The sequence below is a fragment of the Macrosteles quadrilineatus genome, unplaced genomic scaffold (genome assembly GCF_028750875.1).
Source record: "Macrosteles quadrilineatus isolate MER2022 unplaced genomic scaffold, UCM_ALF_1.0 Scaffold_5__1_contigs__length_97177068, whole genome shotgun sequence".
Taxonomy (NCBI): Eukaryota; Metazoa; Arthropoda; class Insecta; order Hemiptera; family Cicadellidae; genus Macrosteles; species Macrosteles quadrilineatus.
This window is the reverse complement of record NW_026542598.1, coordinates 69,762,073-69,788,072: the sequence shown is the minus strand read 5'-3', so window position 1 is coordinate 69,788,072 and position 26,000 is coordinate 69,762,073. Positions and strand designations below refer to the sequence as shown.

The 26,000-nt window shown below is 30.7% G+C and overlaps 1 protein-coding gene across 1 annotated transcript in view; it reads right to left on the bottom strand.

The window, feature by feature from the left end:
• LOC128994109 (inactive dipeptidyl peptidase 10-like) overlaps positions 1-23,593 on the bottom strand; it is a 416,624-nt gene extending 393,031 nt beyond the window's left edge. The window contains exons 1-2 of the mRNA XM_054418388.1: positions 23,520-23,593; positions 19,500-19,529 (exon numbers count right to left, since the gene is read on the bottom strand). Coding sequence (XP_054274363.1) covers positions 19,500-19,529; positions 23,520-23,549 — 60 coding nt within the window. The 5' untranslated portion in view covers positions 23,550-23,593. The remainder of the gene's footprint in view (positions 1-19,499; positions 19,530-23,519) is intronic.
• Positions 23,594-26,000: the final 2,407 nt, after the last annotated feature.

Genomic DNA, 26,000 nt, shown 5'->3' with positions numbered 1-26,000 from the left:
CAGACCGTGAATCAATAGTGTTCACAGATAAATCCTGAACACAATACTAAAAGCTGGAAACGTGATTTCACTCAAGGCTTGACTCATTCATACCACTCAGGTGATATTCCACCTCACTGCTTGTGAGATACAACTCTATCAATCAACCCTCAACTGCCAGACCGTGAATCAATAGTGTTCACAGATAAATCCTGAACACAATACTAAAAGCTGGAAACGTAATTTCACTCAAGGCTTGACTCATTCATACCACTCAGGTGATATTCCACCTCACTGCTTGTGAGATACAACTCTATCAATCAACCCTCAACTGCCAGACCGTGAATCAATAGCGTTCACGGATATATCCTGAACACAATACTAAAAGCTGGAAACGTGATTTCACTCAAGGCTTGACTCATTCATACCACTCAGGTGATATTCCACCTCACTGCTTGTGAGATACAACTCTATCAATCAACCCTCAACTGCCAGACCGTGAATCAATAGTGTTCACGGATATATCCTGAACACAATACTAAAAGCTGGAAACGTGATTTCACTCAAGGCTTGACTCATTCATACCACTCAGGTGATATTCCACCTCACTGCTTGTGAGATACAACTCTATCAATCAACCCTCAACTGCCAGACCGTGAATCAATAGTGTTCACAGATAAATCCTGAACACAATACTAAAAGCTGGAAACGTGATTTCACTCACGGCTTAACTCATTCATACCACTCAGGTGATATTCCACCTCACTGCTTGTGAGATACAACTCTATCAATCAAACCTCAACTGCCAGACGTGAATCAATAGCGTTCACAGATATATCCTGAACACAATACTAAATGCTGGAAACGTGATTTCACTCAAGGCTTGACTCATTCATACTACTCAGGTGATATTACACCTCACTGCCTGTGAGGTACAACTCTATCAATCAACCCTCAACTGCCAGACGTGAATCAATAGCGTTCACAGATATATCCTTTACTAAAGTTTTCCCTTAATAAAAAGACGAGAAATTATTTTCAGGGGAATCGACTACCTTAAACGATACTCGTTGGTATAAAACCCGTCCTAAATCACGTCTCTATTTAAATAAAATAAGAAACTCTTATTAAACAATACGTCTTAAAAATTTTTTTGCCTCTTGATAAATCCTTTAACAAGTTTACTAAAGGTTAGCTTGTTAACATATGTTTAACATTACTTCTTTTAACTTTGCATTTAAAGAACCCTAGTAATGTGAACCAATCTATTTGGGAAGCGAAGCGAGTTACGTCATATTCTTTGCCATGGGGGTTCTAAACTGTAAAAACCGTAAGGTAAGCCCGGGTGCAGTTTGACTCCGTAAGAATAGTTCTGGGGAGGGGTATTAGTGGATGGGGGTGTAGTGGGCAGGATTTAACGGAAACTGGGTACAGTTTCTTAACTTGGCTTCCCTAATATCGATTTAAAATATCGATTCGATTAGTAAACTTTCGTTCAACTCTTCAACATCAGCAAGTGTGTTAGGTTAGCTTAGGTTAGGTTAAAACAGTTTTATTTCATCACCTAAACAAGTTTTGCTCATCTCCCTCCCCCCCCCCCCGTTCGATGTTTCCACTCCCGAACCCGCCGCACCGTGGAACCGGTCACTGATACCTGGCTGGCACCCTGGCACCCGCACCATCAATCCTTAGGCTGTAAAATTATCCTCGTCAAAGTTTTTAGGCAAATGGCACTCGGCCCTTCAATCAAAAGTTGTTTCATATACTAATTGCTTTTACCGTACCTGTTACATAGTAAAACTACTGTGCTTCTAAAACCTTAACATAGTTTTCACGCAGCTAGGTCGCGAGTCAACGAATTAAATATAGCATAACTTTTAAAATTTACTTAACGCCACCTAAATCAATATATTTCTATATTAAACGTAAGAAAACTAAGGAGTGTACCCTATCCTATGCAATTATTTAAAAATATAAACATTTCATCCACAGTAACTAATCTTATTTCACCTATTAGCAACTTTTTGTCGTAGTAAAGTATCCTTCTCTTATCATAAAAACTTGGGAATATTAACTGCGATTTCTTTTTTAATCGAAAATTAACAGATAAGTGTCATATGTTAATATATTTTAGGCAATATAATTTCGATTATGTTACAAAACAACTTGGTAACATCTCACTCTTTTGTGAGGTGAGTGTAACATTATAGTCTTAAGGGAAACATTCTGCTTTGTAACTATGATATGTTGTAATTAGGAGTGTGTTCAGGAACATAAACTCAGATCTTGTAAGTGCATGTTTGTATCATAACTGCAAGTAATGTTAATTGACCGATTTAGTCTTCATTAACCTGTTCTGACGTATAATATGTTATTGTCCACACCAACTATACATTTTTCTTCAAATATAAACCGTTAGAAACAAAAGGAATACATTAGTATGTAAATAATTTATCGTAGCATTTTTTTAAAGTGATTATCATACTAAGGAAATCCAAACAAAAGAATCAGAGACCATAGCCACCAGAGTTCTTTAAGAATAAATTAAGGTAAAGTAGAACAAAATGGGTATGAAAGGTCTTGAGACATCTTGATAACATTGTGGAAATTCTAATTCTTACTATGTATAAGAAATATCAGTAAAATATATACGGACTGTTTAGTTTAAAAGCTTGAATATGGAAATACTTAAATTCAATTCGCCCTTAAAACAAAGATAATCATGACTTTAGTTGCTTGATAGGACTACTACAATAGCAATACGTACCATATTTTTGTAATTGGAGTTTTAAAAACACCCAAAAAAAGGAAAACAATATTTGCTACTTAAATTTAAGGGATTTATTAGAAAATTAACAGCTTAGAATGCAGTAGTTGGATTTTTTAAATAAAAAAGATATATTTACTTTCTTTAAAGCCCTGTTTTTTATCAATAAATGAAAAAAATTAAACGTTCACCAACAATATAAGTGATTATATGAAATATATATTACGTATTCTATTTTTTATAAAACCATTATTTTAGTACTAAAATAAGGCTATGCTCTATTAATGGTGAAATAAATCCAGATTGATATTTCTACACTCGATGCAAGGTTAACAGTAATAAAATAATTCCAAACACAATACCTGTTTACAAAACTGCTGGAGCAATTGATTTAGGTTTCGTATATCATAGTCCTTTTAATGTTGAATAAAATGGAACACCCCTAACGATTGAGGTATTTGTAATTATTAATAGTCCATTCAAAAAATTTAGGCGGTTAGAGGGGAAGTTCCCCCACCACTATTTCTGCTTAATGTATATTGCAGCCGATTGACGTGTTTTAATGGTGGAACCAAGACGTGAAGGGGATAGATTTCTTCTCCTAAAACCACCTAAATTTTGTTATCGGGGTATAATTACCACCTCCGGTTATCAAGTGTCATTGATAGGGTAAATTACTCGTTTGCATACACAATTTATATTGTAACATTATACAATTTTGCATGCCAAATAATAGTCAGTGTTAGGATTGTTGTGGTCAGACGAAGGTTATTTACAGCAGTGGTTAACTGAGAAAGTTTATGGACTATTCAGTCATTTTCTCCCAGAAACTCTTGATAGTTTACAACCTCTTTCACATTAAGTGGAAGGATATTCTTACCACCCTGAGGGGCCAACGACTGGCAACTTAACTGACAAACTTAATGCTCAATTTAACGTCTGAATTTAAACATCCTTTACTACTCTTCGACATAGATAATCACTTTATTAACTTTACTCTTAATGTTAAACAAGACATGAAAATATTTACAAGACGTATCGATGGATCCTGAAAAAATCTTCAAAATCTTTGTGCAATAATATAATTATATTTAGAAATTTATGAAATATTTTTAATTATTTTATCAGAAAGTTTAGTTTTTCACAGTTTTTAAAAAACATAAACCCACTCGCCAAACTCTAACCTCAAAATAAAGCAGAGCCTACAGATAGGTTTTATATGTTCTGATTATTTTTTACTCTAAAATTGATTATAGCTCAAATTTCTATTGAAAACATTTAAATTTTGCTCTCTATATATTTCATATCAGTCAACTACTGCCAATAATACAATTGCCCAGCCATTGTTTACATCAATGTCAACTTTCCATTGGCTATTTGTACACTCTGATTAAAACAGTTACTATTTGGTTGTAATTGACAAGGGCTTTAAGCATTATACAATACAATATTTAGTATGAGTTTAAAAACAATTTAATGTTATTTCTGTTGATGGTCAGTCAAGTTACATGTTTTATATTCTAAACTTTTTTTATAAAATAGATTATTTGATGGATTGATAAATTACTTTTATACGTACAATGATGAGACTTTATCATTGTTTTACTACCATACTATTAACATTATGTAGTGTATTACTTATTATCACCCCCATTTAGGCGTAGTGTAAATAACGATATTTAAAAATAATTTTAAATAGGTGTAAACAAACAAATCTTATTTCGATTAAATATTAAAGCATAAAATAAGATACAGAAATCTGTCTATTACTAAACAATTTTAGGAAAGTAGTTGTCGTCATAGTCTCCACAGTTTTAGTAAGCTGTGTTTTTCGTTTTCAGTAAGCCGTTTTCCATAGGCTTACTGAAAACGAAAAACACAGCTTACTAAAACTGTGGAGACTATGACGACAACTACTTTCCTAAAATTGTTTAGTAATAGACAGATTTCTGTATCTTATTTTATGCTTTAATATTTAATCGAAATAAGATTTGTTTGTTTACACCTATTTAAAATTATTTTTAAATATCGATAACTTATAATGATGACTTCGGTAGTAATTATTAATTATCTGTAGGGAAGTTATCCGAAATATTATTTTGTAAGTTTCTTATGCCATGATAGGCAAAAAAAAACAAACGTATTTATAGTAAAATGATACAAAATGAACATTTTTTTTTAGATATAACGGGGATGAACTCGTCCCACTCACGTTAAAGCCCAAGAAATATAAACTGATTGCTGATTGTTTAAGAAGAGGAATTAATTGATTTTATTTTATGATGACTTATCGTACATAAATGGAAGCATATTGTTGAAATCTTTTTCTAAAATGTTTTAATACAAAAATAAAGATATGGTTATTGGTTATATTAAGTATTTGATGTAACAAATAATTTTTACGATTAAAAATAGTTTAACATACAAAATAATCGAAGAACATCTAAAAGATAGTTCAATGATTTTATAGATAATTCTTTTACAAAAAGATCCACCTTAATGTTAGAAATACATAGACTTGTGGTTGAATATTATCCAAAACATCGATATTTGACAGGCTGATTGGGTATATGAATAAGACATGTAGCCTTCCCTAGAGACTTATGGAATATATTGGCAAAATGTGACACTCAAGTAACCTTAACATCGTCTTGAAGGTCAAAATAACTATTTTTGTAATAAAAAGCTATATTAAAAATTTTAAATAAAATACTTTGCAGTACCATTTCCACATATTAATTTCCAATGCGAATTAGGGTCACATAGATAGTTTATCCAATCATGTAAAGTAGAGTTTATACCGTTGGATTTATTAGATATCATAGTTGTCTGGATTATAAATGGTTTACGGCAATAGTATTCCCTATGGAACGTGATTAATAGTTAATTTTGTAAAAACGCCTAATTTTGAGTTTATGCAAAGTTAAAAAATAAATAAAAACATAATTTTGTTACAAGACTTAAACTTTGTACATATCTTAGTTATCATTCTATTATTTCAGATTGTATACCCCATCAATGAAACGTTAAACCCTCTTAGGGTGTTCCACTTTAAGATATGTATTTCAGAAAATATTTAGACATAATTTTCTAAAAAGGCTTTTTAAGTACTTCTAATACTACCTACCCCAATTCTGCCGAGCAGTAAGGCGTCCATTTCTCCCTCTGGCTGTACCGTAGTCACATTGGCGGTGGTGGGGGAAGGCGAAATACGAGTGGAGGGGGGAGAACCGGCTGACACGTCACTCATCGTAGCGTGAAGTCAAGTTTTACGTACTTAAATATAGTCAGAATGGAACGTTTACAAATTAAAAGTGAACTGAAAGTTTACCTAAAATCACTGAAGTAGGTTGTTGGAGACTGCTAAATAATTCCGAAAAAATCAATCATGCAATGTGAATTAAAATATTTAGTACATCGCAATACTTTTTGTGATTCCTTTAGTGAAGTATTTTCAATTTTATTACGTGAAATGAAATATTATTTTGTATTAAGTTAATAAACATATTGTTTCGATTAGTTTTTTTCACTTTTGAAAAGAAAACTTTTTTTTACATAGTTTAAATAGGATAATTAATTGTTTAAATACTATACAACACAATTATTTTCCCAATATTTCAAACTAACTACCATTCGTACAAAATGAACAAAAGGACTTCTCCACACACTTCGCCCAAAGGTAGACAACCGAATGATTATCACGAGGAACCGATTAGACTGTTGTCACGAAGTACACGTGGTTAATGCCGCGTCTCGACACCAGAATGAGACACCGTCTGCCTGTAATCAGGCTGGCCACTACACTCTACACTTCACTTAAATATGCAGTCTTACCAACCCACTCAATAGTGTGGGTGTTTGACAGGTCTTCGATCGGTTTATGGAAAACTTCATATTAAGAAATGAGCAATTTATATTCCTTCCTACTGACGTTCTATTTTTTCAACTTGATTTTATAATCTGTTGCAGCTGGTCTAACTTTAATAATTTTAGAATACGTCGATACAAATTTTCTACTTCTGTTTGCAAAAATTCAATCAAAATCATTTTTGAAGTCTTCTATATGGTACATTTATACTCTTTCCGTCATGGTTTTTAATAATTAAGGCATAAACTAAGGTAGGAAACATTGTTCTAGGCCAGTCTCAGAGTTTTTAATTGTTTTCGTAAGTAAGGTGAATGCAACTAAGTAATTAATGTAGAAAACACTAAAAGAACTAACAATAATTTTTTAAAGATTGAAATTTTGTCAATCCGTAGGCTCACAAAACCTTTTTAACTAGGCCTAGGTAGCTTTTCGTGCATTGTATTTTTTAGTGTTTTAAAAGATTTTGAAACAATTAATAACGAATAATACTTGTATTTATTATACATGGTTTACGGAAAACATTTTACAAAAATATGAATCTGCTGTCTCTTTCTTTACAAAAAAATTAGGCGTACGTTTTCTTATGGTCTGTAGAAGTTTTCTCAGATTGATATAGTATGAGGACCGAATTAAGTCTAGACATTTATATCAAAGATAACGGTTAATTTTAAGGGTTTTGTAGCTTAAAATCTTAAATGTACCATCTTTTACTTATTACGGGTATATTATTTACTTTTAATGGGTTTGCAAAATGAAAAATGCAGTAAATTTTACTGCTACCAAGTTACGATCACGTTTAATTCCTTACAATGTCAACTGACCTTTGTAATTTTAAAACGGTAACATAGATTATATGTTTTTGCATGAAAAATAAAGAATGATATACAAAATATTTCAGATAATCCTAGTATAACTACTACTCGTAGACGTCCGGACAAAAAACATCAATATAGATGTGAGATTTAAATTCTAGATATCCACCCCTATAATCGTGGTTAAGTAGGGATTAGCTCTAAATAGGATCTTGCCCGTGCGTTCACCTGGGGCTGTGTTTTAATAACGTCATTCGGGTTTTGATGATATTAGATTCTGTAACCAAGTCATGGAGTTGTCTACGTACTATTATTATTATAAGTAGAATGTTTTGCTCTCATTTTGATTAGTTTTTTAATATTTTTGTATTTCGTATATTGTAAAAAATTTGGAAAAGATAAAGCATTATAAACTATGAAGCTAATGAAATATGTTTATAGATAGGTATATGTTATGGGATACATAAAGCTAGATATTGTTCTGAAATTGAAATTATTCAAATAATGCAATACTTAAAATATTTATTTTACCAGCTGTATGTAATATACAGAAAACTTGTTTTATCTGCTTGAAAAACATGCAAACTTCTATTTGTTCTTTTCCACGTATAGGTCAGGCTTTTAATAGTCTTAAAGCAATAGTCAATGGCAATACTGTAGTATTGTATTTGCAGTATGTTACTATAAAGCTGCCATTTATGAAATAAGTTAGAAACCAATGATAGAAAGTATTGCTTGGACTTAAAACTGCTTATTACACTATTCAATTTAATATTCGCAAACATATTTTTTTTATTCAAAGAACAATAGATCTATCAGTCGTATAACAAAATAGAGTAGATGTGATATGGAGTTTCGAATTTGTTTTCACTGTTAATTTATAAATAGCCAAATTAAGTAACGTTTTCTCCAGTTAGACACCGTCTCTTCAATATTTAGAAACTCCTGGTCTATGAACCAGGAAAACAAAGACAACAGAATACAATGCATTGATTATAAGTCAGATAAAGCAATTTTTTAAACTATTTAGAATTTTGTATTTCTGCTGCCAATATTCTGTATAGATGGGTGACTGCCACAAACCTTCATGGAATTAGTAGCACTAAAAACATTAATTTTTGTCGAAAAGAAAAGAATGTAAATTTTGTTTATTATTTTTTTTTATTGGATCTTGCCGCCAAGTCTTGAAAACTTGGTGAAGCCAAGATGTTGTATTATCCATCAACAAATATATTTGAATTTGAATTATTAATTTACTTATAAATTTAAACGTAAATGAAGAACTTTTATATAAACGTAGGCCTACGTTCTAAGGCTTTCATTCACCTTTACTATGTGTTATTCAGATACAACACATCTTTGCGTGGTACACTGTATGTTTCAATTTACACTGGCATAGTAAAAATTCTCAACGTGATATTTATTCCTCTTTGATAGTTTCTGTACTTTAAATAATCAGAATTTTATATATTTTCATTTGATGAAAAGATGAAAACACGAAAACAAATTTTGACCAAATTACAACTTTGAAAGTGTTTAATTAGGAGACTTAATTTGTCATTTTGCAACTAAAATAAATATTATTATCGTGAAGGAATTTTCTTGCAATAACTGCAAACATTGACAAAGCACAGTCTGCCTCATAACTTCAAGATGCCGTAACAGACATTTTAATTTGCATCTTTTCCATTGTTTACTCACTCAGCTCGCTTTATACGACGATTGTCAAGTCAAAGTATCGCATTCAACATAAACAGCCGTTTTGTTCCTTTATTACGTTTTTTTAGCATACCAATAACGTTGTTTTCATGTATTTACCAGAAAATTTGTCTCTAAGGTTTCATAAAATCTTAAATATAAATATGCGATTGTGTGATATGTTAAGTAAATTTTTCGAATAGCTCGATGTTTATTAACATTTAAATGTTCATTAAAAGTGTGTGTTTAGGGCATTGCTTGATCAATAATGAATTACAAAGCGTTTCAGGTACATTAAATATATTCCGGTCTATTGAATCTATAAAAGGGGGTAAAACTATTCCCTACATTATCCAGTATTATATAGTGATTTTAACATTTATTTATAATCTAAACGAGCTGTTGGCCCGTCCTACGTACGGGAATCGAGTAGTTCATTATAACTGTATACAGGGTGATTTGTACTCAGTGTGACAAATTTTTTTTGGCGTAAGTACAAAGTAAATGAAGTGTGATGATGCATATCAAATGTTCCAAGTCTCAAAATTAGCTTCCCAAAAAATTATTTTATGTTTTTTCAAAAATAACCATGCTTTTAAACTTAATACAGCGATTTCTCAATTACCTGTATATGGATTTGAGTAGATAATGTCATTTTTGTGTTCTACATTAAATTTTGAAAAATAATAATGGAAAATGACGGAGGATCAGTTGTACAAACTCCATTGTAAATAGATTCAAAGATAAAAATTAAGATATTTGAAAAAAATTGTAAAAACAATGGTCTATTGCACCCTGTATACAAGAAAGTGTCGGAATATGTTAAAAACTGCGCCATTTTATAAGCTTTCCAACTATATGCTACACTATTGAGGTTTAGATATTTTTTTGTTTGTTTTAGTGGTTTGAATACCAGAAAACAGGGAACTTTTTTACTGTTTTTACTGTTCAAGCTGAAACAAAAATACAACTTTTGCTTAATACATGCCGACTTTCTATGTTTCAAATGTTAAAGACACCATGCTTTGTAGTCTTCAAACCATTAATGCGTACATAAGCAGGCATAAACCTTAATAGTGTAGCATATGGTTGGAAAGCTTATAAAATGGCGCAGTTTTTAACATATTCCGACACTTTCTTGTATACAGGGTGTGAAAAATGCAATAGACCATTGTTTTTAAAATTTTTATCAAATATCTTAATTTTTATCTTTTAATCTATTTACAATGGAGTTTGTACAACTGATCCTCCGTCATTTTCCATTATTATTTTTCAAAATTTAATGTAGAACACGAAAATGACATTATCTACTCAAATCCATAGACAGGTAATTGAGAAATCGCTGTATTAAGTTTAAAAGCATGGTTATTTTTGAAAAACATAAAATAATTTTTTGGGAAGCTAATTTTGAGACTTGGAACATTTGATATGCATCATCACACTTCATTTACTTTGTACTTACGCCAAAAAAATTTTGTCACACTGAGTACAAATCACCCTGTATAGTGTGTCTATTACTAATTCAGGCATAGTTTAAGCAGTTCAAAATTGATAGTAAAGAAAACGCTTTCAAGATGAGTTAAAACATGTCATCATTGTTATTTCCCCAACCTTTCCTCAAAAAGTCATACAGTAATATAATTTGCATAAGCTTTCTTTTGAAGATTCGTGAGCTTCGATTCGTATACAGCAATGGTTATAGAATCTTACTTATTTCATATAATCAATGACAAAATCTCAGAGTAAATAAACTAACCTCATAAATATATCGAATATTTTTTATTCAACCAGCTGTTAGTTATAACAAATTATATTTCACTAAAACGAACTAAATATTTTAAAGACTGCTCAAAAAATAAATTAGAAAATCTATTATTTTACTATGTATATTCAAATAAACTCTCATCCTCTTATCGAACAAATGAACGTATCAATGATTATAGCATTACACATAGTATAAATAAGTCAATTCTACGTATGTCATTTCAATTTCATCCAAAAGCTGAATTTGTGTCGAAAAACGCGGAATGTTTACAGCTGTTACGTTAAGCAAATTTTACTATACCAAAAGCTAGAGTATAATGTAAGCGTCGGCTGTTCGACTTTTTAAAATTTAAACTTAATTTCCAAAAAACTAAAACCCTAAACTAAAATTATGCCTTCGACATTACCGAGTTCTCAAAATTATCTTTCCTTCAACACAAAAATCATGAAAATCCGTCAAGTGGTTGATTCAGAATCGTGAAATAAAAAAACCCTATCACGTTTTAATATTATAGATTGGAAAATCAACCAATAATATTATATCAGGGGAAAAATCTACCCTGCATAAAAATGTTTATACTTTAGATTTTAAATTCATGAACATAATATGTTATTTTATTTTTATGTAAGCAAGAATCTAGAATATTTAAAGATTGAGACTAAAAGTTGTTGAACTTTGGGGCTCTAATTGTTTTGTAAATAAGGTAAATGCAACTATGTATTTACTGTAGTAGACTACATTTGAAAGTACCTTAATTTTAACTTTTTCCATTGTTAGGTCAACTAAAACTTTTACACTATTTATTTTTTTGTGCATTGTAGTTTTCTAAGATTATCAAAGGATTAAAGATATTGTATAATAGAAATAATTTAAATTTTGTAGATGGGTAATTCGTTTAAAATCATTCACGTAATACATGAATTATTAGTTTAACGTAGTCACAAGATAATTATCTATGCCCGATGTCATTGATTGTGTGGATGTAATCGGTACTATTAATATAAGCATACGACTTGAATCATCAATGGATTTCTTTCAGAATCAAAGTTAATATAACAAGTGCTAGTTAACATCAGTATTGGTTTAGTATATCAATTTGCAGAAAATATTTTAATAAACTTTTTCTGCATAAAGATAGTTTCTGGCGCAGTCACCTTTTGATGCAATACGCATTTTATGGAGTAGCAGTGCAAGGAATATTTCTGTATATTATTTTATGAATTAGGTTAAGCGAGGTGTTATTTTTGTAAATTTATTATGCTTTTAATTGAAATATGAATGAATTTAAATCATTGTTATTTTCGTGAAACATAGAAAATTTAAATAAGCGCAGAATTATTATTTTATATCTTAAGTAAAAATATTTAAAGTTGTTCTAAATTTTTTCATACAGTTATCAGTATATATGAAAGAAGTGTAAACTATTAAAACCAATTCCTTCAAAATGTATTCTTAATAAGGGATAAGACATATTATAAAGTATAAATATCCAACTTCATGCCAACATGTATACATGTGGTATAAATTACTTTTATGATCTTAAACAAATTTTAAAAAGTGTAGGCTATGATACATAGTACATAGAATAAGCTGATAGATGTACTTAAAAGGTATAAAATCTCATTTACAGTGGACCAAGTAATCTTGTATATACATTCAGCAAATTAATCACGAAATGAATTTTAGCTATAGTATAAAATCGCAAACTCATTAAAGGAAGTTCAAAAATATCACGACTTTTTCACACACTCGGATATGATAGTTGAATTTTATAGTGCTAAGAAAATCTCACAATGCTACCTGATGGTAAAAGATTGATTTTACAAAAACGGATCTCACTCTAACATTTACAGACAAAGTTGTTCACCTCACTACTACGCTATCAATCAATAACCTACATGGGCAGACAATGGATCAATAGTGTTTACAAAGATATCCTGGGCATAGGTGAGTTCTAACCATCGATATATAAAACTAATCGTCAGTTTTATACCTTGATGGTTTAACCAACCAACTATGACAAATCAGTATAAAACACAAACAGCACATAACAACAATACATATATAAACAATGCCTTTGAATAAAATATCAGGAAAGATAAAGTGAGCTTTGTATCTGAGCATAGCATTATTTAACCGGTCAGTATTAAAAATCATTTTTTAATATATAAGCTACGTTAATATGGTTAAAGGGTCGTACTATTATATTGATAAAAACTAGTTTAAATTTAATTTAGTTTGTAACAAAATGCATTGTTAATGAAATATTTATCTGCTAGCTATAAAACATAACTGTCAAAACCTTTTTCTGAAAATATTTAAAAAGACATTTGTATCAAGTTAAATTATACTTCCTTGTGAATCAATCTTATTAAGTATTTTTTTTTTTTTAGAACTGACCAGCACAATAATCCATAAGTTGCGAAGGTAGATCTGTCAAAAATGTCGATTGTGGTGATTGATAACTTGATTGAAATTACGACGATAAACCACAGACACAATCACTCCTCAGTGAGTGAAACATAGGCAAAATATTTAGAACTTGCTAAAGAAATAAATAAAAAAGGTTTGTAGAAAATTAAACCGCATTGTTATATAAACCCTAATTCTTTTAGGGATAATGGTTTAAATGAATAGCACTCAATTTAAAATTTTACCTTTAAAGTTCAACGTGATTTAAAATTTATTCGTTTTTGCGTTGAAAATTTGAAAAGAAATTCTAGAAAGTACAATACTATGGAAATGGATTTTTAAATAGTTCATTTACCATTTCACTTTAGTCTTATCTTTTACCTTATGCACAATAGATATTTTCTAGTTTTACATTATTTTAGTGTCATTGATGTAATTGAATGCAAAATAAAACTGTTCTTGTAAAATCTTCAATACACGTTTTTGAGCTTTCAATTATTGGAATGATAAGGTATCCTCTTTGTTTGCCACATGATTGCGTTTTTCCTTCGATATATTAACAGCTAGTCTATGTTGGACTGTAATCAGTTAAAAATCGCAACTTTGAGAAAAAAGAAGCAAAACTTTATTGAATCTTTGTAAAGAATAAACAACACGGCAAGGCTCAAGAAGTGAAGTAATTTAAGAGAGTTTGTATTTGTCTTCTCACATTACTTGGAAGACCCGAAGCAATCAAAACTTCAGCAAGAGATTGATTGTTGTGTGTGTGAACAGTGTCGTGGACTATTACCAAAGTAAAGATTCATCTTTGTAAACTCCAAGTCAAAAATTACCAATGTAATAGGTACGTTGTATAAAACAGTTGATCTATAGGCACTTATACACTTATACAATGTGATATTCACTCTCTACCAACCTTTCATGGTATTATTTCTGGGTTCATACAAAATTTAATATTACGATTGAATCACCTGTAAGTCATCAATTAGTCATAGGATAACCATTTTGTACTGTTAAATATTTTCTTTTTTCAATACCCGTCATGCTTGAACCTTTGAAATTTTGCTTGAACCTTAATGATAAAGAACCTTCTTGGCACTAAACCATGCAAACGTCTTAAATTCCCAATCTAAAAATAAAAATGGTGGCCATTAAATCTTTTTGAACAGAATACATTTTGTACCGTTGATATTATAAAAAAATCTACGAGAAAATTATTTATTACATACATATATAGGAAATTGAACAGAGCATGTTTTTTGTTTGCCTATGGGGAACTCTAAAAAAAAAATATTTGTGCGGGAACTTGGTCTTGCCATGAGACCTGTAAGAGTTTTTTTTTTGTTAGGTGGGAAGGCTCGTTCATTTAGGGCCGCGAACGGATCAATGACCTACTAGTAGTTCAGGAGATGTGTTCGTTGCCACCTAATCTAACTTAGAGTAAATCCCAGCCACATAATTACTAGTGAGAACCTTAAATGATCGAGTTAACTTAGTTAGATTTAAACTTAGTTATAACCTCTAGAAATGCATGTGATGATAAATCGCTTTCCTGCCAGCAAAACTCTTCAAGAAGAAACAAAATATAAGCTAAATATTTTCCGTACTACAGGGTAATACTTTACAGATAATAGACTGTTTTTGAAATCATTGCTATGGCACAACTATATAAAAAAACTAGGCTTATCCATCGAGCTTTATTACTAAGTTGTAGTAATATAGATCGATGGGCTACATAGGTATTGGAATAAAAATGATTTAAAGGTAATGCATTAACCGTTTTACGATTGTTTGTATAGGTTAACTACTTCACAATACTTTTAAGTGTAATACAAAATCGTGTACTTTTAAAGATTGTTCTTGTGAATCTGATAACTTTTTTTATCATTTACTATTAAGTTTAAGATTATGCATTTAGTATCATGCTAGGGTTAAAAAGGTGACTGCGGATGAGTGAAAACAAAATAGCTAGGTGCTATGATTACTTTAAAATATAAATCGTAAAGATAATTAGTATGTTTTTTTTATGAAATTATGTGTAAATCACTAGTAATTTTGCAATGGTAGAGCTATTATATCAAATAGCTACTCGTGAACACAAAGAATCACGGACAAAAGAATGTCTTTCTTTGAATACTATCATATATGAATGGATAACATTTACAAATTTCTTCCTCAATTGGTAAAATAATAAATAGTTATATTCAAGCGAACATCATGTTGTAAAAAATTAAAACTGCATAGCACATGTCGTATAACAGATAGTATATTGATCCTAATATGGCATTTCTGAACTTTAAACGTAAAAAGATATATTTTTTCTATATTCATTTATAAAAGTTTTATTTTTTTCGTTTCATTGCTATTTCATACATTTACTCACTTTAATATGTCAGGAAAGATGTTCCACCCTCATTACTCAACGCGTGTTAGTAGCACAGTTAGCACGCACAATGCTATAGAATGCTCCATGTATTTGTAACAGACGAGTCAAGAGTGACAGGACAGTACAGTCAACCCTGGCCCCTTTACATCTAGTGCTCTTCACCCCTCAGATGGCATTTTCTCGTAGCTTTCACAATCATTTGTCACAACTATAACTGGCGGATACGTTTCCAGCTATAGTTATTTTAATAAATGAATACAAATTATTGCAAAACATTTACTTACGTCAATTTTTATGTTAAATCAAAGAAAAGTTAATGTTAGCATTTTAAATTTTTTTGTCTTACTTTATTCATTTATTAAATTTACTAAGAACTCATTTATAAAATTAAATAGATTTCTTAAATTAAATATACGTCAATGTACAATTTTTATACATTTTAAACTAGAAGTCTCCCCTTCAATAAGAATAAAAGTATTGAAGAAATTAAAACCATGGAAATAAAATTAAATAGATAATATGCACTCGATCAGTAATATTATTTATAAGTGAATCTTTAACATTACTGTTGAGTGTATCGCATTTGTTCAAGTGCCACGGAGATCTGTGAGAATTATCGTTTCTCATTGTTTTTTTTTATTCCACAAACGAACACGTAGATGGGATTTTGAGTATTAGTATGTATTTTATTATATAATAATGCTATACATATTTTATAATTAAAATAAATTGTTGAAAAAACCGTTATAGCACAGCACTTGTTAAAGTACGGTTATTCTGTTCAGTATTTCTCAAGTAAAGTAATCACATTGCAAATGTTAATTCAACTTATAATCCATGTTTGGATTTTTTATTTAATTTTTTATTGCTAAATTTGTAGTGGTATGTTTCCAAGAACCCAAATAGTTCTGGGACAGCTATAATTGATCTCAGCTCAAATTACCTACATTATCACTGTCTTTTCACCCACACATATTATTAGCAAATAAAAAGTAGATAACAAAATATGAAATTCAATTTCAGTTTAAGATATAATTTAATTTAGAATCGTTGGATATTAAAGCAATTCTAAACAGAGAAACCCTATAAGATAGAATGAATCACAACCTTAGTTACCTTGATTATAGTATTCATTAATTTAAAATGTACGATTGTTAATTATAAAGGTAAATTAAGTTTCTTTTATTTTACTTTCAATTTTACCACTGAAAATTTAACATATGTTTTTACACATGGGTTTTCTTAATATTTTAAGAACAATTTAGCCTTAGATTAATGATATACAATTAAAAGTTATCTATCGTGAAATCATAATGTTTGTGACAGAACTTGTAAACCTAGTGATGTCTCATAACGTGCACATCAAAATATTGCAATAAAGTATATGTACTGAACAAGTTTTATATTTATAGTAAAACTAGTTATTTACTAGGTTAAATTATTTTCTCGAATAAAAGAAAAATACAGTCACATATACACTTTAAAAAATAATGGCATTTTCATGACAAAAGTTATAGTGCAGATCCTTAACTTTCTACGGTTATATTATAATTAGAGGGAAATACAAAGATATTTTTTCTCTTTGCTTTACTGTATCTTACATATCTAATCCTCGAATGGATGTCCACAATAAATCTTATCAGATGAGTAATTTCTATCCGTCACTGCCCCCGAGATCGATGAGTGGTTTTGTTTTGTCTTGATTACTTTGTAAACTTTTATTTTCAATCTTTTACTAGAAATAATAGTAAGAAAGCTATGACGAATAGTAAGATTTGTAGCTAAGATAAACAGTCAAAACAATCGAATTAAACCTAAGGAAAAATGTATTGTGATAGTGACATTAATAATTTGGCAATATAGGTTAAAAGATTTTTAGTTAAGTTGAAAAGATTATTTAAGTCGCAATATTTTCAATATGGCCGCCAACTTTGATTTTTCTTATGGATGACTCCCTAATATTTTATTATTTTCTTTTTGCAATTTAAATCGTTTTCATTTTGGATTTTTTTTTTCTCTTAAGCTACTCATTTAGGAGTTATAACGTGTTACGACTAAGAAAAAAACTACTTGCTGCGTACATTCTGCATCATGTAGCTCTTAAACGAGTAAGTTAAGAGCGAAAATACTAAGTCTAAATCAGTCCTAAAATTGCATTCACATTCTAAAAAGACCATAAAATACACGGTTAACCTATTTTCACATTTGCTGCCGTTTTGGAAAATGGTAACCATTTTTTAAACAATGGAATCAAGACTTATTTACTCTTAGCATTTTCTCTCTAAACTTACTCGGTTAGGAGCTACATGACAAAGAATGTACACCACAAGTAATTTTTTCTTAGTTGTAACACGCTATAACTCCTAAACGAGTAGCTTTAGGGAAACAATACCAAAGAATAAAAAGGTTTTAAAATTAAATTATTTTTTTAAAATCATAAAATGTAGGGTCTTCCATAAGAACAATCTAGGTTGGTGGCCATGTTGGAAAAAATGCGGCTTAAATTATTTTACTGTATTGATCAGCTTGTGGACTTCACTCGCCTTAATTTGTTAATCCCGGACTCGTCAGAATGTAACACTACGAAGACACACAACACACATACACGCACATAAAAATCGTCCTTGGATTTACTCCGACGTTTCGCGGGACCGAAAATAACGTCCCATCTCCTCAGGGAATTAAAACTTTATTTCTCTCGTGTACACGAGCTGATCGCCTAACCACGACTAGATCTGCTCGTGTACACGGGATAAATAAAGTTTTAATTCCCTGAGGAAGCGGGACGTTATTTTCGGTCCCGCGAAACGTCGGAGTAAATCCAAGGACGGTTTTTATGTGTGTTGTGTGTATTCGTTGTGTTACATTCTGACGAGTCCGGGATTAACAAATTAAGGTGACTGAAGCCCACAAGCTGATCAATACAGTATAATAAACCTCGTCTTAAAAAAAACATGCCTTTAAAAAAAATAAATAAATAAAAAATTAAATTATTTTTTCAACTTGACAAACAATTTCAAATAAAAAACAAGGCATTTACAATTTAATTTTTTATATCTCCGAAAACTCACTTTTTAATAAAAACAGCTGGCACACTTATATCAACCACCCTGTATAATAATTAATTAACTGTCTACATTATCTGAGTCTATAATGGTGTTTACCTCTAGTTACAGCATCATAATGGAGCGAATTACGGTGTTTGTGCTTTTGACGTCCACCTAAAGTTCAAAGTAGTAGCCAGTCATATGCTTCAAAGGTATTTATTCCGACCAAACCACAAAATAGAGGAAAAAACTAAAAATATTTTTGCTAAATTACAATAAAATAGTTAATTGTTTCGGGTAAAAGTCGCCTTTTTTACCCTCGCTCATTATCCAACCTTGGCTTTGCCTCGATCGTAAAACTTGAACTCGGGGCGAAAAGAGTCACTTTACGCCCTAGTGATGAAATATACTGTTATAACTTTAACATGCAACATGTTTTAAACCTTTAATTTCCCTTATTTCTTTAATGGACAACATTACAGATAGGAATTATTTTCAAATAACAGGTTACCAAAAATACAGGAAAGTACAATCAATCCACTAATTACCAAATTAACAATTACAAAATGTATCTTTAAACTATCCAAATTACATGTGTAAAAATATAATTACGTGTACAACCAACCATTGAAATACTCGTGCAACATAAACAGAAGACAGTGCAGGGCAAGCAGTCAACGTACGGAATGCAGATAGAAAACGTACGAGTAATATAAAGATACGTATCAGCACGCCAAGCTTACATAGCACAGACGACTTGGTTACCTGTTCTAACTGACTGAGAGCAAAAGTAACCTAAAACAACGACAAGTCATTATTGTTACGTCATCAGAGTAAATTAAAGCTAAAAAGTCAAACATTCATAGGCTTAATGGAAATATCCTATGAAATAGTATTAGTAAATTTCTTAGATGGTTTACTTTGATCTCGGAATAGGCACCACCTTTATACTTACGGTGTAACTAAGTTTTGCTTCATAGAAAGTTCTTGACCAGTACTATAGACAGGAAAATTTATTTTCACTGTAATATGCATAAAAACTATAAAAACACGAAAACACATTTTTATTGGTGTCCACCAAAAACCCTACAGAATAGTTTTACAAAAGAGTTTACAACGCCCGTCATCTATAGGTACAGTTGATCATATTAAATTTAGTAGGCTTTTTATAATGTTTCCAGCTGTAGGCATATGATGTATATTTAATGGTTCGGACAATTCTGAAATTCTGGAAGATTTGAACATAATTTTTGTGACTAGTTTTGTCAACTAATTAAGCCTATATGTTGCGTAGTAAAAATTAGAGTAAACAAAACAAGGTCGTTCACAAAAACAAGACAAAACTATTTTACGAAACGAAATGACTCCAATTAGCTACTAGGTAAAATAAGGTGTTTTGACGAATAATGTCACTAAAAAAACGTATTTTAGCCAAAATATTTGGCATACAAAATTGTAGCTTCTCTTTTGATTTTAATATTTTCAAATATAGAGAAAACGTAATTTGAGGTGAAAGAGAAACCTCATATTTTCAAAGCTGCTCCTTATTAGACAATTAAGTATTTATTTAATAAAGATACATTTTGTGTATATCAGCCCACAACACTGTTTTTGTACATTTCAGCCATCGCCTTTACTATCACCAACTAGGCAATGAAAACGTGTTTGCAGGTCCACTACAATATTATTTAATTTAATTGGGATTTCGATGTATTGGATACAACGTTTGCTACATCACGTTCAAAGGTTTGGTCGTGGCAAAGAAAGTGTGGCCTTATTGTTCTGCAAGAGGAGGTATGATCACCAAACCAAGAAGTGTGTAGCAGTCAGTTGGGTTAAAGAGTCTTTAAGGCACAGTTTTACGCTATAATTTTTTTCCCCACGGTTGTCTACGGAGGACATGTTCCAAATCATATCATGTGGTAATAAGTGGTAAGCAGTAAAAAGTAAATTCTTCCAAATTAACTCTTTCAAACTAATAATTCAAGCATTTAAATTTTGACCTTCCCTTACTTAGTTTAAGACCTCCTTATGCGTGATCGTGATGACTACACTGGTAATGACAGTGATGATTACGATGTTGACCTAACACACCAAACACCAATGTGACGGCCATGGTAGAATGTGGCTGAGATGGTCAGGGTACTCCTCATTTAGACTTATTTTACAACTAAAACCCGTCACATTTTAGCTATTTGTTGATCAATGTTTTATCAATCTACACTTCCTATCAATCTTAGTGTCGTTTTATAGGAAATCTTCAATCCTAACTAAGGGCGCACTTTAAATCTTTTCATAAAATTTGCATTTTTTTGGTACTTATATGAGTTACAAAAATCAAAATGTCCAAAATTTTATATTTAAAACTGGATCAACTTATTACTTTTTTTCTAACATAGGGATTTTGTTCTTTAAAACAAATACCAAAACAAATACAAAAGTTTCATAAAACTCGGTAATAACAATTTAAAATAAGAATGTTTATGTAAAAAAACAAAATGGAGGATCTGGTTATCTAAGCGTTTTCGGAAAGATTTCACATTGTTTAGTTCATTTTAACAAAAAAGTACTATGAAAATACGCTTGATAGATTATAAGCCAAAATGATAATTCCAAATAGGTTTTTCAGACTATTCAAGAAGAAAAAAAGTGAACAAGATTTTCTTTTCAATTATACTATTAATCATCCATTCAAAATGGTCTCGAACTTCCAAAGAAGAATTTTGAAATTGTATTTGATTATCAACTGTAAAAAAACATTATAGTTCATAAAAGAAATTTAAACGCAAAAACTCTAATTCACATGAGGTGTGAAAAGCGATAAAAATATAACTGGAACACAAAGTAATCCATGAAAAGCCCAAGAGCAGCTCAAGGGACAGTGATATATCTTTGCACCCTAAGGGCCAGTGCAGGGTTATGTGTAGATTAATTGCCTGTCAATCTTGGGCTTAGCGCTGGATCTTCTAATTTGTTATGTAAACCCAGTTAGTTAGTTTCATCCTCAGAGTTCAGTAGGTTGAAACATAACCTTTAAATTTCGTTATGTGTATCATTAGGATCTTCTTCAGTCACTACTGTATACTTATAGTAGGTTAAAAAATTAATCACTTAATGTTTTGTTTTTATTGTGATAAGCTGATTGATTTTTACTATTCTAAAACAATAGGCTATCTAAACGTGTGCAGAAAGAACAAATATAGTTTTTAATTCAACCTCAGCACATTTTGCACACCATCACTTGCACTATGCTTTTACAAACTAAAACAGACATAGGTTTGACTGTAAAAAGTTGTCATAGCTTTGAAATAGATGATCGATTGAATCATTAAATCAAATCAGACCTACAAATGATTATATATACCGGTATGCCAATAGAAAAACATGTGCACACTAGGTTCTTGGTGTAATATGCTTGGTTGTCATCTACCAATTTACTTAATAAGAGTCGTTAGTATTTTTTAAAAACCTTATAACCTATATTACAAGATATTTTTTGCATAGTTCTTAGCTGACAAAAAAAATCCTTGGAAAAGAAAAATGTTGACGAGTTGTGTATGGCTATTTTTTATTTATGAGTACTTACTACTCTACAATGATTCGACGTGGTCCGGAGATGATATCTTAAGAAATGTAGAAACAAGTAGGAGGGGGGGGGGGGACTAATTAAAAACGCAGTACTCAAGGAATGTTACTAACAGTTGTATTACTTCTTATATAATAGTTTTAAAAAGATGTTTTAGTTAATAACCTTTTATCTGCCCACTCATAAGGAGTCAATGCCTTTTTTGTCGTGAACATGAATTGGACAATTTGTCTTGAGAATTTATTAGACGTGCTATGTATCTAGTTTATAAATATGTTTCTAATTATGTTTTATATACCCACTACCTTTACAAACCTAACACAGGTAGTCGTATACGATTTGTTTTGTTTAGTGTTTGTATGCCTACTAAATCTTTTCAACTACTGTTTTTGAGCATTCTCAAATTAGTTTAAAACTTAAACTTATTTTTAATGGAACATTACTTAGTTTGTCATATAAATAATAGATAGTTATATATTAAGTTCTATTCATAATAATATTTAAAAGTGAGATCAAGGAATAATTGTATTCAGTTATAGGTAGAGAGAGAGATGGGTAGACCGCGCAGAGGAATGTGCTTTGTATTCTGTTTAACAGTTTCTAGCCGACATGTTGTGGACCTATTTTATTGTTTTTTTTTCTACAATCCGTTGTTGCTATGCAGTCTTCATGTGGAACAAGCAGTTTATTGAGAGTCTCTGAATCCCTCTCAATTTCTACCATGGGTATCAGTAGTATCCTATTTTATATTTTTAATATTGGTTCTAATGTTTCCACTGAACTTCAAACTAAACGTGAGGAACTTAGTGAGTGATATTTGCCAAAAGAGTGTGTGCACACAGTTTTAGTTAATTATCTCAGAGACTGTTAATCCCTTTGGTTTTACTTTTTCGCTTCAAGATCATGAATACAACATCCCTACACATAATTCTTCTGTACCTATTTTATTATTCTATTTCAACTTATATTTCATAAAGTGAGAACAATTTTGAGTTTGACTTTTTTTATTGTAAAGTGTTTATTAAAATTTGTTTTCGTCATAATAAAAATAAAAAAAACTATAGTATTTACCATATTAACAAATCAATAATTTGGTAGCAAAGTCAGGAAATGGATTCTCAATTACTCTTTTCAGGGTTAAAGAGAGTTGTTTGGCTCTATAGAAAAAGATAAATCACGAACAATTTTAATCAACTTACCCCGATTCTGCCGAGTAGAAGGGCGTCCATTTCACTCTCCGGCGCAACAGCGACGGCGGCGGACACGGTGGGAATCACCGGGGTTGGTGAACAAGCTCTGTCACTCATCTTGATGATCTTGATGATCTGGCAAACTTTGATAACACTCACTGATGTACTGGCGTTTTATACAATTCACTGATAAACTAGCATATCAGATAACACTCACTGATAGACAGCCATCCATGATAACGCTCACTGGTGAAATTAAAATTTTTATACCGCTCACTAATAAGTTGTTCATCATTTTCAAGTAGTACTAACCGATAGATAAATGGCATCTCTCACAATCCTTACTGAAAATGAACCAGTATCACTAACAGCACTCTCTCGTATTGCGCAAGTACCAAGAATAATAGTTTAGTCAGAATTAATAAATTAATGATCTAATTTCCGAAAATATCCGAAAGTTTCAAACTTTGCACACATATTTATAGGTACCTAGGGAGGATTATAACAAAAGTTCCTATGAATATGAGGCGAACTTTAGTGGCAATTAGCGAAAACAGTGTATTATTTTTGGTTTTTGGCTGTAATGTTGAGAACCGTCGGTTGGAGTTAAAAGTGACTATATACCAAATGAAAGATCTTTAAATTTCAACAAAAATTTTACTTACACTTTTATATTATTACTAATGGTTACAGAGTTATAGGACGCTAAAATATGGTGATTTTTTCAACAAAATGGCCTACTTTAGTTTGCACCCCGACATTTTGAGAAAAAAAAACTCCATCAAACCTTTTTACAGAGGTTTTGGAGGGGGTTTACCACGCTAGCACCTCTTAGTATGCTAAAAATTCAAATATTTCTTTTCTATATATTTTTAACATTTATATTCATGTAGTTTTTACATATAGGTCTGAAAAAACTAAAAAACTAATAAAACTTACATCCGAAGCTGTATGTTGAATGTTCGCGTAACTACTAATATTTTGTAGAACAAAATGAAGCGAATTATGAGGCTGAATTAATTCCATTTTCGATTTAACTGTATAAAGAATCATAATGTTAAACCGAATGAGAATTAAGTCAATACAGAAGATTTTACTTTCGTTAGCTCTCATTAAAATAGCCCTCAGAGTAGATGCTCCATCTACTCTGAGGGCTATTTTAATAAGTAAAATCTTCTGTATTGACTTAATTCTCATTCGGTTTAACATTATGATTCTTTATACAGTTAAATCGAAAATGGAATTAATTCAGCCTCATAATTCGGTTCATTTTGTTCTACAAAATATTAGTAGTTAAGTTTTCGTGAATCGTTTTTATAACGTTTACTCATGAGAGCCTTGTTGCGAAGAAGAGAATTTTTTTATTGGTGAGAGTCTCTTTTATATTACACCCAATACATTAGACTTCACCACTTCACTACTCCTAATAAGAAAACCTTATGACAGCAAACTCAAGCATGCGGCAAACGTTGTACTTGTAGTTGAAGTATGAAGTACTGTACAATTGTTTGCGCTTCTTTGCATGACTATGGATCAAGTATAATCGATTTTGATTGAATTTTTATAACGAAATAAGTACGATTAATAACAGTTCAATCAAGAATTAATTTATAATTGTTTTACAGATTTGGTTACTCGTCTTGAAAATAATGCAACACTGATTAATGTGAATGCATAATTCGTTAAAATATTTTTCAATAAATGTTTTGCTAAATTAAATTAATACCTTTATTTTTTAACTTTTTACTCTTATTATTGTTGATGAAATTAGATAATCAGTCGAGAGCGATTGGTGTATATAGCTATTCATTAATCATGCTGTCATTAAAAATTCATATAAGCCTGTTTGTTAGCAATAACATTCCAATCTACCCTGAGTGGTGGCTTTACATGGCTAATTATACGGAACTATTGGCAGTTTATACATAAGCTATTTGTATAAAAGCTATTTATACATCCAACTATCATTGGTGTTGAATATAAGTAAAAAATTAGTATGTTGAGATGTAATAAATAAAACACAAATTTCACTAACTACAGTTTTTACTAAACGTAATTTATATAAGAACAACATCTGATCGGTTATTAAACTAGTCGAGTAAATTATGATTCTTTCAGACATAAATATCTATGCTTGAATGCACTTCCTGGAGTGCAAACTTATTTTAATTTGAAACTACGCCGTTTAAATCTAACTTACAAATTGAGTTGAAAGGAAGACAATCATCTACATGATGTTTTTTTTTTGTTGAGAAATAGCCTCTTTTTAGATATGAACGTTTGTCATTAAACAAATGTTTCTCATTACATAGAGCTAGTATTGTACTGTAACTTGACATCACTTAATTAATATCGTTGTCCTCCCCTGAGCTCTGGTCGACCTATTTATCACTCTATAGGTACATTATTCTTACAAAATTATTTTTTTATATTTATACTATTGAAAGTAATATAAACGTTCTCAATTATATCCCCGTTGATCAATATTAT